This window comes from Anolis carolinensis, chromosome 6 (assembly GCF_035594765.1).
Source record: "Anolis carolinensis isolate JA03-04 chromosome 6, rAnoCar3.1.pri, whole genome shotgun sequence".
Lineage (NCBI taxonomy): Eukaryota > Metazoa > Chordata > Lepidosauria > Squamata > Dactyloidae > Anolis > Anolis carolinensis.
The window spans coordinates 31,858,510-31,870,658 of record NC_085846.1 but is presented as its reverse complement, the minus strand read 5'-3'; the positions used below and the strand labels follow the sequence as shown (position 1 = coordinate 31,870,658).

The 12,149-nt window shown below is 38.4% G+C and overlaps 1 protein-coding gene and 1 long non-coding RNA gene across 2 annotated transcripts in view; one reads left to right on the top strand and one right to left on the bottom strand.

The window, feature by feature from the left end:
• Nucleotides 1-12,149, top strand: part of LOC107983005 (uncharacterized) — a 118,936-nt gene that overhangs the window by 98,075 nt on the left and 8,712 nt on the right. The window lies entirely within an intron of this gene.
• On the bottom strand, nt 2,469-8,957 carry LOC100552468 (keratin, type I cytoskeletal 12). The gene is made up of 8 exons (XM_003222573.4): nt 8,421-8,957; nt 7,580-7,662; nt 6,392-6,548; nt 5,413-5,574; nt 5,195-5,320; nt 4,278-4,495; nt 3,864-3,916; nt 2,469-2,719 (listed from the first exon to the last, which is right to left on the bottom strand). The coding sequence occupies exons 1-8, from the start codon at nt 8,940-8,942 to the stop codon at nt 2,622-2,624; spliced, it is 1,419 nt and encodes a 472-aa protein (XP_003222621.1). The 5' UTR covers nt 8,943-8,957; the 3' UTR covers nt 2,469-2,621.

Sequence of the window (12,149 nt, the reverse complement as noted above, 5' to 3'; positions counted from 1 at the left end):
TTTTGCCCTGAGAAATATACAGTCAGCCTTCCACATTTGTGGGGCTAACTTTTGATTAATATGGTATCCTCAGGAAATCTTATGTCCTCCAAAGCAGCTCTGTGATTAACTCCCAGCAGAATTTCAGGTGTTTTGTCCAGTAAAAAAAATTAATTCACATTTTCCCCAGAAGAAAGTCATTTCATGCAATTCAGCATACAGTGAGTCTAGACTTTAATAATTATAAAATTTTGATAAAACAAATAAAAACAAAATCCGTAAAAGCTGCCCATTTTTTTTTCTGGCCCACCTGCTTTTCAAGAAATGAAAAGCTATGAGAAAATGCTAACTCTGGTTTGAAGGTCCTGTTTTTTATTTACACCAAGTTTTTTTCTTGGAAACAGAAGCCATCATCTTAATTCTCTCTCAAAGCTGTGGGTTGAATACAATTATGCTGTCATTGCATAATGGCAGTTGATTTTATGCTTGTGCTTTCAATGTACTTGCTAATTGTTTTTTCTGCTTTCAAAGTGCAGATTAGTTCCACTTTCCCCTCTCTCTAATTAGGTAAACCTGACATCACTGTTGAGAAGTTAAATCTTCTTTTCAGTTCAGCTAAATGCTATATATATTACAACACACATACACATTGCCAAAACCTAAAAGAAATCATGTTAAGTCCACAGAGGGATGTTCTATTAGCCTATTAGTCATCTCCATCAACCATGGTCATCACATGTACAAAAGTAATTGGTATTGCTTCTGCTTGTTCTTTCAAACATTTCATTCCTTCATCCAACGAATATGGGTTCACAAAGGTCAAGATGTGACATTTGAAGTTTAGCTAAAACCCTTGCATAACTTTGGATCAACTTTTCAGTGTCTCTGGTAGCTTAAGTGTTTTTGTTTTATTTCTGCCATTTTTGGAAATGGATGCAATAGGATGGGCCCTCTGGAGATCTAGCCACACTGTACTTGGGCAACAATTCTTTCAAAATAATTCAAGACATTTTGCTGCCTGAGGCAAAGAACAAGATGATCTTTCTTCCATTCCATGTCTAAAAGACAAGGGAACTGGCAGTTGAATCTTTCTTCAATACTGGTAATAGGACAACATATCACCCGTGCTAGCTAAGTGGACACAGCTTTTTTTCTCTGACATGTTTGGCACTCAACTCTCTTCTTTTAAAAACCATCAATCAACATCCAGTGCCTAAAGAGACTCACTCCCTTTGCCTAACAGATGGGCTGTCTTAGTCATGAACTACTAAGTAGACATGAGAGCTTCATACCTTGACCCAGAACATACTAGAAAAATCACAACTATTAAGAGTTGAAAAATATCTTCAAGGCAGTTTACCCTGACTTCTTATTCAATGCAGGATTCTTGAAGTAACAGCATTTATCAGAAGTAGCCATCCAGTTTTGACTTCAGTATCAATGCAGAGCTATTACCTCATGTAACAGCCCAAATTCTGGAGCATTCCCTGACTTCTCTCAACACAGTGAGGAATTGGATTTTATCTCACGTTATGGACTAGACTCCCTGGATGTCATATGGACATCCAGGAGTGATTTCTTGGCCAATGTGGGGCATAGGTCCAATGTAGACAAACCTTGCGATAGTGACATTATTTGAAGTGGTATCCGCAGTTCACCCATTTACCATACTATTTCCCTCCAATAATCTCTAGCCCTGACTCCCATGCTCAGTTGAAAAACTCCAGTTATGCTAGTTGACTTTGTTCAACATCAATTCCTCCCCTTCTGCTACTTATCCAGCCAAGCAACATTACTACACCACCCTGATCCACACCTTTTCCAATTATCTTTGGAAGCTCTTTGCTATCTTTGATATATTATCAAAACTTAGCCTCCCCCACCCAGCTGCTTCACTTGATGCAGTCTCTCCTCCAGTGTCACAAGTGAAGCTATTCGCAATTTCTCTGCTGGAATTGTTATGGCTGCTCATCTGACTTCTTCATATGGACATGTTCCTTCTCAATATCTGTAGTGTTTACACTAAGGTCCACCTTAGACCTCTTGCCTAATGTATTCAAACTTCTAAGTCCATTCTCTGAATATTCAACTGAAATTTATTTCCCTATACTTTATGTGCAGTAGACATGATCCTTTTCTCTGGGCAGCATAGAAGAAGACTTTATTCTCTGTGTCCAAAGCCTCCAGATCTGCAGATTCAATGAGACATTTGCCCTCTTTGGAAACCTCCAGACCTCTAAAGTATATTGATAAGCTTCTTGAAGTAGAGTAGCACACATTTGTCAAAAGTCACCTTACTAGTATAGCCTTTTTTATTCAGAATAGCAAAGAAGAAGAAGAAGAAGAAGACGAAAGAGAGAGAGAGAGAGAGAGAGAGAGAGAGAGAGAGAGGGTTGTACTTCTGAATATATGATAAAGACTTTGTTTTTGGACCTTTCCACCAGTACAATTGGTTAATGCATGATTGACTTAAGAAACTTCAGACCATATAAGTTGAAATAGCATTTATTGAATCATTTAACTAGAGAGAAATTCTAGAAATTATATTTTGCATGTTTTGTTCTTCAGAGAAAAGGAGAGGATGAAGTAAATCTAATGATTCCTTGAATTTGCAGAATGATTATTTGATGTTTTAAAATTCCTCATATTTTCTCCTCCACTTCTTTAACTTTGGATGAAACTACTTTGCCATCTACCACCTCTTCGACAATTGTCTTGATCTTTCTGGTTTTGTTTGGATCTAAATAGGAAAATGAAAGTTTATTAAATATAGTTCACTAGAATATCACAGCCACCTCTACACAAAAGTCAACGTTGACACTGAAATACAACACTGCTTGAGCTCTGCGAGTGCAGCATTTTTCTGAATGAAGCAGAGAGTGTTTGATGATCGGAACATCTGTAGAGATACCAAGGTGCTCGTTTATAAAGCCATTGTCCTCCCAACCCTGATCTATGCCTGCGTAACGTGGACGGTCTACAGACGTCACACTCAACTCCTGTGGCATAGACACTGAGAACTGGGAAGCCCTGGCCCTTGAGCGCTCTAACTGGAGGTGAGCTGTGAACAGCAGTGCTGCGGAGTTTGAAGAGGCACGAATGGAGGGCTTAAGGGAGAAACGTGCCAAGAGGAAGGAGCATCAAGCCAACCCTGACCGGGACCACCTTCTACCTGGAAACCAATGCCCTCACTGCGGGAGAACATGTGGGTCAAGAATAGGTCTCTTCAGCCACCTACGGACACACCCCCAGGGTGGAGCACAATTATCCTCGAACTACGAGGGATCGCCTAAGTAAGTAAGTACTAGAATATCAGATTTAAGTTTATGCACAGAAGGTAACGGCGCTCTATGCAGTCATGCCAGCCACATGACCTTGGAGGTGTCTATGGACAACGCTGGCTCTTCGGCTTAGAAATGGAGATGAGCACCACATCCCAGAGTCAGACATGACTGGACTTAACGTCAGGGGAAACCTTTACCTTTATGCACAGAAAGGACTTGCTCGAAACATGGAAAGTAATATGCACAAATGACAAACTCAATCTCCAAACATTGACCCTAGGTTTATCAGAGTGAAAACTGGCTATGGTATTGCTTTTATCTGGTTGCATGACAAAACCAACACTTATTGAAATTCCTGCTTCAATACAATAATTAAAAGTATAGAAGCCACCTCCAGTTTTCACTGTGAAGATTCTAATTAACCCATACAGTCCCACACAGGATAACAGGTATTCCCAGGCTAAAGAAAGCCACAGACTATTAGGGGAGGATTGGAAAATAGGCAGGAGGAGAGGGATAACTGGAATGGAATATCAGACTCAAATCCTGAATATTGTTTCAAGTCTCATTTGTACAACTTTAATTGCAAGATTTGCTTACCACGGCTGGAATCCACTGACTTGGCACTGGTCACAGAAGCACTTTCAAATGAGCTACAAAGAGATTATAGAGATGTCAGGTCACATACTTTGCCAGAGCAGGGAGATATGCAAACACAGAAATTTATATATCATCTGTCTATTGATCAATTATCTATCTACCAAAATCCTTTCTTGCTGACATGGGAAGTTAGGTAGTGTACAACATGGTTAAAGAAAAGACCCAATTAAAATTAAACTCTATTAAATATGCTATCATGTTAAAAAATTATTAATTTAAATTTTTTAAAAATGACTTAAAAAGAAAACAATGGTAAAAACCAGCATATCTCCTTGTCCCTCTTGCACAAGTTTAATAGAGAACCAATAAATGATACCCAACCAGCATGGCTCCCATGTTGATGAACTCCCTTACCCAATCTCTCCATCCAGTAGGCGTCGGTAAGTTTCAATCTCCATCTCCAGTCGGGTCTTTATATCCATAAGATTCTGGTACTCTGCATTTTGTCGTTCCATGTCAGCTCGGACCTGGAAAAGCTGGGATTCCACATTTCCAATCTGAAGCTGCATTTGAGCAAGTTGGGTACAGTAGCCAGCTTCTGTTTCAGCAAGAGTGTCTTCAAGGGATTTTTTCTTTAATTTAAAAAGAGAGAAATGTGTTACTAAATATATAAAATAAAAGCAACTCTCAAAAAATCACCAAAGGTGTGGGACATAGTATGCCAGGTGGATTATACAAATTCCTACTCCAGAGAGTCTATTTTTTAACAGTGGAAGTACATTGCTGAGACCCAGTGTGATAAAATGGGTAGGGTGGGTTACTGTGGGTTTTCCGGGCTGTATGGCCATGTTCCAGAAGTATTCTCTCCTGATTTTCACCCACATTTATGGTAGGAGAGAATACTTCTGGAACATGGCCATACAGCCTGGAAAACTCACAACATCCCAGTTATTTCAGCCAGGAAAGCCTTTAACAACACAATGAGTAGAATGTTAGACTAGGACTTTAGTTATTATTTTCTGCACACAAAAAATAATCATGTTCTCAATAAGGTCTCAACTACTGCAATTTCTTCATAGTTAAAAGCATTTCAGGCATTAAAATAGTATTTCTAATCAGAATTATTAGCTTGTGTACAAAAAACTCTTTTATGTGAAAAATTCCATTTGTGAAATTTGTACAAAATCCTGTACTGCAAATAGTCTCCAAAAACTGAAGTTTTTAAAGATATTTTCATAGCAAGAAGAAAATTGCTAAAATTATTCATTGCTCCCTTCAAGAATGATATTATTGTTGTGAAGAAGTGCATTCCTATGTTCAAATTACTATACCAAAGCAAGTTGAGATTGCAGCTCAATTTCCAGGCTTTGCAAAGTCCGTTTCAAGTCTGTGAGTTCACTCTTTCCATATTGAAGCTGCTCAGAGTGTGTAGAAATTTCTCTCTTCAGCTCCCCACTCTGAAATAACAAATATTGGAAAGAGTCATGAAGAAAAAAAAGCAAATAATCCAAAGTCGAACATTTTCCCATTGATTCTAAAGGAGAGTCACCTTTTCATTGAACCAGGCTTCAGCCTCTTTCCGATGTTGTTCTGCAATAGACTCATACTGTGCTCTCATCTCATTCAGGAGTTTGGTCAAATCAACCCCTGGTGCAGCATCCATTTCCACACTAACTTGTCCAGTGGCATTACTTTGGAATCCAATAAGTTCCTGGACCAAAGAGAAATACTTTGTCAATATGCTTAAAACAAAATATAATGGCGTTATATTCATGGAAATTTAAATTAGTTGACTTGTATTTTTGCATAATTTTTCTATCATCTGTGAAAGATTTAAGAATTCCTTACACTTCAAACATCTTTAGATTTCTTGTGACAGTCAAATGAATCAGTATCCTGTGCAATCTTTGCCATAAGATGCACACCTCCATGAGATAGGAAAACATGTCATTCTAATATATAGTATGGTAGCCTCCTCTGGCCCCTGTTGTCCCCTTCAGAAGCCCAGGGATGATTAGATATATATATATTTCTCTCTTATACAAACCAATCCATTGAAGGTAATATGAATGTGGACATGTGAATAATATTTTCAGAATTTCTCATTTTCAGTAAGAAGTATTTCTATTCCTCAAGAAAGTTCATAAAAAACCTTTCCATGTAAACTCTTAATACTTTTACATTTCAAGCTTCCCCCAAAGCATGTTTTTAAAAAAAACAAACAAACAAACAAACAAGTTATTGCACAAGCCTCCTCAATATTCTTAACAACAACAACAAAAGGCTGGGAATGTCACATTGGAAAATGTAACAAATCTCTCACAATCTCCCTGACAGGAGAAAAATAATTGTTCTTCATAAGATAATTAAACAAGTGAAGATTTGCATCCCTAGTCTAGAACAAGCTCAAAGAACAATCACAACTTCACCACACTGCTTTAATGCTGCACATTGCTCTTTTTTTGAACAAGTTCTACTATGTGCATGGAGAGAAGGACACAAAATAGCTAAAATAAAATGCTGCCTACTTCCTCATGGTTCTTCTTGAGGTAGGCCAGTTCCTCATTCAGAGTTTCAATCTGCATCTCCAAATCAGCTCTGGTCAAAGTCAGCTCATCCAGGACTCGGCGTAGTCCATTGATGTCAGCCTCAACACTTTGACGAAGGGCCACCTCATTCTCAAACCTAAGGATAAATCGAATGTAGAACATCTAATCAGGCCATTATCTTTGCCCAATGAGATTAGCTTTTCTGATGAGCGCATGAATATCCTCAAAATGATAAATAGTGAAAGAGACTACCTCACAACCTCTGAGGGTGCCTGCCATAGATGTGGGTGAAACCTCAGGAGAGAATACATCTGGAACATGGCTATACAGCCCGGAAAACATACAACAACCCAGTGAAAGAGACTTTTGCTTTTAAGGGTAAATCCAATTTATAGACTGGTTCTATGTATTTTACTTAGAAATAAATCCAATTTTCTTTCTTCTGATTTACTCCATGTTAAGTACTTATTCTATATCTGACTTTAAGAAACTCTCCTACTGCTGATAATTACTACTTCAAAATTTAAAAAAAATGCATATATTATTTATGAATCTTAAAAAATCTAGGAAAAAAATCTACCCAAAAACTCTGGGTCAACTTATCCATGGGACAATGCAACTACTTCACCATAACTAATAAAAAAAGGAACCACCTCCCTCCTCTGAGTAAAGTGGTAAAAGGTGAGAGATAGGTCTATTTTTGGAGAACCTAAAAGAAGCACCCATCTCCAGTAAAATAGCAGTGTCAGGGGTGCCTGGTCCCCTAAGTCAGCACTGGCACTTTCCCTTTTCCTCTGAATAACCCTTGACTTATTCATGGGTCACATCAAAATCCTTAATCTTGGCCCCCGAACCTGACCCTCAATTTCTGCAGAAGTATATATGGTCTTTCAAAATTCAAAAGTTCTCATATATACTTCTATATGAACTACACATATTCATCCCTCTCTTTCTATATTGTTGGCTTCCTTGTCTAGTATCTCAATTTGCCTTATGCTCTTCATAGATGTCTTCAAAATGTTTAAAAACAATTGATTTGGAATGTTAATTTGTCCTCCAATTTATATTTCCCAACCTTTCTTCCTCCTTTCATTTTATCTTGGCTTCTGTGAAGGTTTAAATGTATCTTGGAGTAATATAGCCTCTTCAAGTAAGAATTCTACTTACTTCAGCCTGAAATCATCAGCTGCCAGTCTTGCATTATCAATTTGAAGAACTATCCGGGCATTTTCAATAGTTGCATTGATGATCTGAGAAATGAAGAAAATATTCCTTACAAACACAGCTTAGTGCTGATAAAAGGTTTGTTAGTACTATGTTTTCATGATAAATTCCCTGTATCTAGGAAATGCAGCAGATTATAACCTAAACAGCAGACTTTAATTTTTACTTGATTATCATACTGTATGGGTGGAAAGCCATTACACTGAATTAATCAAAGTCTTGCCAGTGTATACATACTGTATTTTACTGTCCAAGTTATTTTGAATATTTCAAAAACCTGTGTATTAAGGCAAACAAATCTTGCAGCAAGCTTTCCATGATTACTCAAAAGCTAGACCGACTTTGCTCATCTGAACTGATGTGAATCTTCAGAATTTGAGATTTATTTTTGCACAAAATTTGTATACAAAAGAACATCATTTTCTGGACATGAAACAGTGTTTCCACAGAGAAGTCTATTTCTTACACAGAAAATGTTTTCTCTGTTAAAAAAAACTCTGATATGCAAGTTTTGCCAAAATAACCTATGATCTGTGACTATGCTGAAACTACTCATCCAAGGGCTACACTACTTCAAAAACAAAATTAGCCAACAATGACATCTCTATTCTCTACACAACTGTATTGAAAAATATAGAGTGAGAGATTATTTCAAATCACAGTATTTGAAAATATCCCTAATCATGCTCATTCAGCTTTATTATCCATTTCTTGATTTTTCTCAAGGTGCTGTCATGAGGAGATTTTATTTTCAGACTTGTATAGCAGTCATATAATTATGTACCTTATTCCTGAGATCTTCAATAACAGGGTAGTATTTACTGTAGTCTCGTCCAGCCCCTAAGGCACCAGTCCCTGGGCCATTTTTTTCATACCACTCACGGATCTTGCGTTCCAGCTCAGTATTGGCTTCCTCCAGCGAATGCACTCTGTCCAGGTAGGCAGCCAGACGATCATTCAGGTTCTGCATAGTTTCCTTTTCAGTGCCAGATAAAAGGCTACTTTCTCCACCTCCACCGCTTCCATAGCCCCCTCCGAAGCCAGCACCTGAACCTCCACTAAAGCCCCCTCCACCATATCCGCCACCCAGTCCTCCACCATATCCAGCACCCAATCCTCCACCATATCCAGCGCCTAGTCCTCCGCCATATCCACCACCACCAAAGTTGAGCAGAGGCCCACCACCAAATCCACCCCCAAAGCTCCCTGCACTGCTAGTACTAGACAGCCTAACAGAACCTCCACCATATCCACTCCGGGAAGAGAATTGAAGGGGTCCTGTTGCTGCACGAACAGAAAGCGACATGGTGCCTGGAAAGAGTCGTACTCCAAACCTTCTGCGCTCAGGGGTTGAAGGAAAATAGCCTTATTGTAAGTATGGCCTTTATATATGAAACAAAGAAAGTGTTTGATTGCTGAAGTCCACGCCTCCTTAGGTAACATACTTTCATCATTTTGCCCATTTAATTACTTCCTGACCAAGGTTGGATGATGCGTTCAAAAACTCCCTGAAATTGTCTATTGGTGTGGAAACGCAGTGCCTCCCAGGTATTTGTTCTGCTAACAGGGGTGTACAGGGTGGAGTGGAGATAAAGCTTTGAAATAATCCTTCCTCTGCAGCTGGCGTGAAAATATCTTTTATTGTAATAACTCATCCTCTTTCCACTTTATGAAATGGTTAATCTTCATTTCTTCTTCATAATTGAAAAAAATATCTGAGTGCTCCTTTATTTCATATTTCTCTTCATGGTTTTAGATTAGAACATATATATTGTCCATTTCCTTTTTCTTTTGCTTCCCAGCTTTTCTCTCTCTCTGTATTTGTCTGCATATCTATCTCGTATCATATATATATATTGCCACAATAGGATATATATCCATCCATCTATCTACCAATCTATAATCTAGATTTGACAACAAAATGGTCAGTGCTATCTTTTTCCAAGATACCCCATTCACCTTGTTGATATTTATTCCAACTTAAATTATCACTATTCTATTATTGATTAGCTTGCTTACTTTTCATTGCGTCATTTAGTGCAGGGGGAACACCTACTGAACACATGAAAGGATGAAACTACAGTGGGAGGAAAAGCGGCTAACTCTTCTTTTACAAATGATCCTGACTCTGACCACACACCTGTTTTTAATGAAAAACAAATTGGGTATATGAAATGCCCTTCTAAGAAAATCCTGCAATAGGTTTGTCTCAGGGTTGCCATTAGCCAGAAATAAAGGACAGATCATCAACAATCACAATATTGACCAACATGTCTAATTGGGTCTTCCAGGTGGATATCTTTAAAGCTCCTTCTGTAAAACGGACATAACAGTGACTAGCAGCGGGTTAAACCGCTGAGCTGCTGAACTTGCTGACCGAAAGGTTGGCGGTTCAAATCTCTGGGGCAGAGTGAGCTCCCGCTGTTAGCCCAGCTTCTGCCAACCTACCAGTTCGAAAATATGCAAATGTGAGTAGATTAATAGGTACCACTTCTGTGGGAAGGTAATGGCGCTCCATGCAGTCATGCTGGCCACATGACCTTGGAGGTGTCTATGGACAACGCCGGCTCTTCGGCTTAGAAATGGAGATGAGCACTAACCCCCAAGAGTTGAACACGACTAGACTTGATGTCAGCAGAAACTTTTACCTTTACCTTACTTCAGAGAGCAAGCAAATACACAAAAGATATTAAACAGTATTTTAATGTTTTAACAGTAGACACAGGAATCAAAAAGTTTTTCATTGATACTGAGGTTCTTGATTAAAAAGGACAGTCTGTACCTTTTGATAATTTATTGTGAGAAAAATTGCATCTCATCTCAGAAATTCACATTTTTGTGAAGGTTGCAATGCTTTTCAGAGAAATGTAATATGCATAAAATCTAAGTGGTTAAAATTGCATCTAACTGAAAATATGTACAGAGGTGTTCTAGTCAGTGGAAGGGATGTGTAAAAAATGAATACTAAAATTTTATAAACAGGGCAGTAGTTCTCAACCTGTGGGTCCCTAGATATTTTGGCCTTCAACTCCCAGAAATCCTAACAGCTGGTAAACTGGCTGGGATTTCTGGGAGTTGTAGGCCAAAACACCTGGGGACACACAGGTTGAGAACCACTGATATAGGGGAAATGTATTATTAAAAATACAGACTAGTTACCATGCAGAAAGTAAAACAATCCAGCAAATGTATATGAAAAAAGAATGTTCCAAGTCCTTACTACAAGAGTTACCCTGACTGACACAACCATCTGTACATAGTGTTCCCTTCACTGGCCTGTTATGCTGTGCTGGACCTCAACAGACCCTTAGGCTTTGATATCAGACTGTAATGATTTCGGCAAACAGTTTTAAGGGCGGATGCTGTTGATCTTCTCTGGGATGTCATCTTAGGTTTGTCACTTTATAATGGATCCAAGCCCCTCAGGTGAGGGTGTGGGGTGCACAGAGATTTTCTCTGAATAGTACTACAAACTGAAAAAACCTCTCTCCCTTCCCCATTCTTCTTTCCCCCTTTAGAACTGAAAAGTGACTCATGTTTGTGTAACCAAGGAGTGTTTTCTTTGGCATCTTTGTATAACCCAAGTTGATCAAAGAGGCACAAGAATTTATATATCCTAAAGATGTGTATATTTATGTAGGTTTTGTGGGGGGGAAAGAAATATACAAATCTTGTTGAAGATGTCAGTGTTGGTCAAGGTTAATATGTGATCAATTGTTAGGTGAAGAACTATTTTATCCTTTTTTAAAAAAATGGCTTGGGGATTTTATTCAGAAGTAACAAATAGGATGGAGTACTGGAGGCATTTCCCCCAGATGTAACATATATGAAGCAAGGGAATACATTGGGAATTGAAATCCATCACAGTCCATATGGTTAAGAGGATTAAAATATCGGAAGCTGACCATAGAGCCAGGCTCCATAACTATGTCCTATGGAATACTTGATTTTGTAGTTTGGTGCTTTAGAAATCTCTAAGAATTTTAATTGCATCTCCTTAAATTGTAAATACCAGGTTTCCATAGGATGGAGCCATAGCAGTTAAAGTGGAATTGTACTGCAATAGTGTGAAAGGGATCTTAGAGCAAATGAAATCATGAAGGCTACTTCTGTTACATTATTAAATTATGTGTAAGGGTGAATGGACAGTAACACACTGCTTGACATTTGGTGTAGGGCAGGACATTGCAGCCTTTTTAATGCTGTGTCAAAGGTATTCTTGCAGTCCCGAGATTACATGTGAATATGATCATAAATGTATATATATACCTACATAAATGTATAATTGTTTCCCCATTGGACATTTCCCCTATCAAGCATACACAGCATGGATCAACTTTACATGTAGTCGCACAAAGGTTGGTTCCAGTACAGTGACTTTCAGGCATGCAAAGCACAACTTAATTCTATATATGTCAATTCAGAAGTAAACCACTGAATATAGTGGGGTAGGACTGTGATCTATATTTCTAAAGACAACCACCACCACCCATTTCCACACATCCTTCTTGTA

Bases quoted from the DNA above. Each gene is read 5' to 3' on its own strand.
- LOC100552468 (XM_003222573.4), bottom strand. From the start codon at position 8,942: ATGTCGCTTTCTGTTCGTGCAGCAACAGGACCCCTTCAATTCTCTTCC. The intron at 5,575-6,391 runs GTAGGCAGCATT...TCTTTGGTCCAG, and splicing joins TCAAGAAGAACCATGAGGAA to GAACTTATTGGATTCCAAAG. The intron at 4,496-5,194 runs GTATAGTAATTT...TTTAAATTAAAG, and splicing joins TGCAATCTCAACTTGCTTTG to AAAAAATCCCTTGAAGACAC.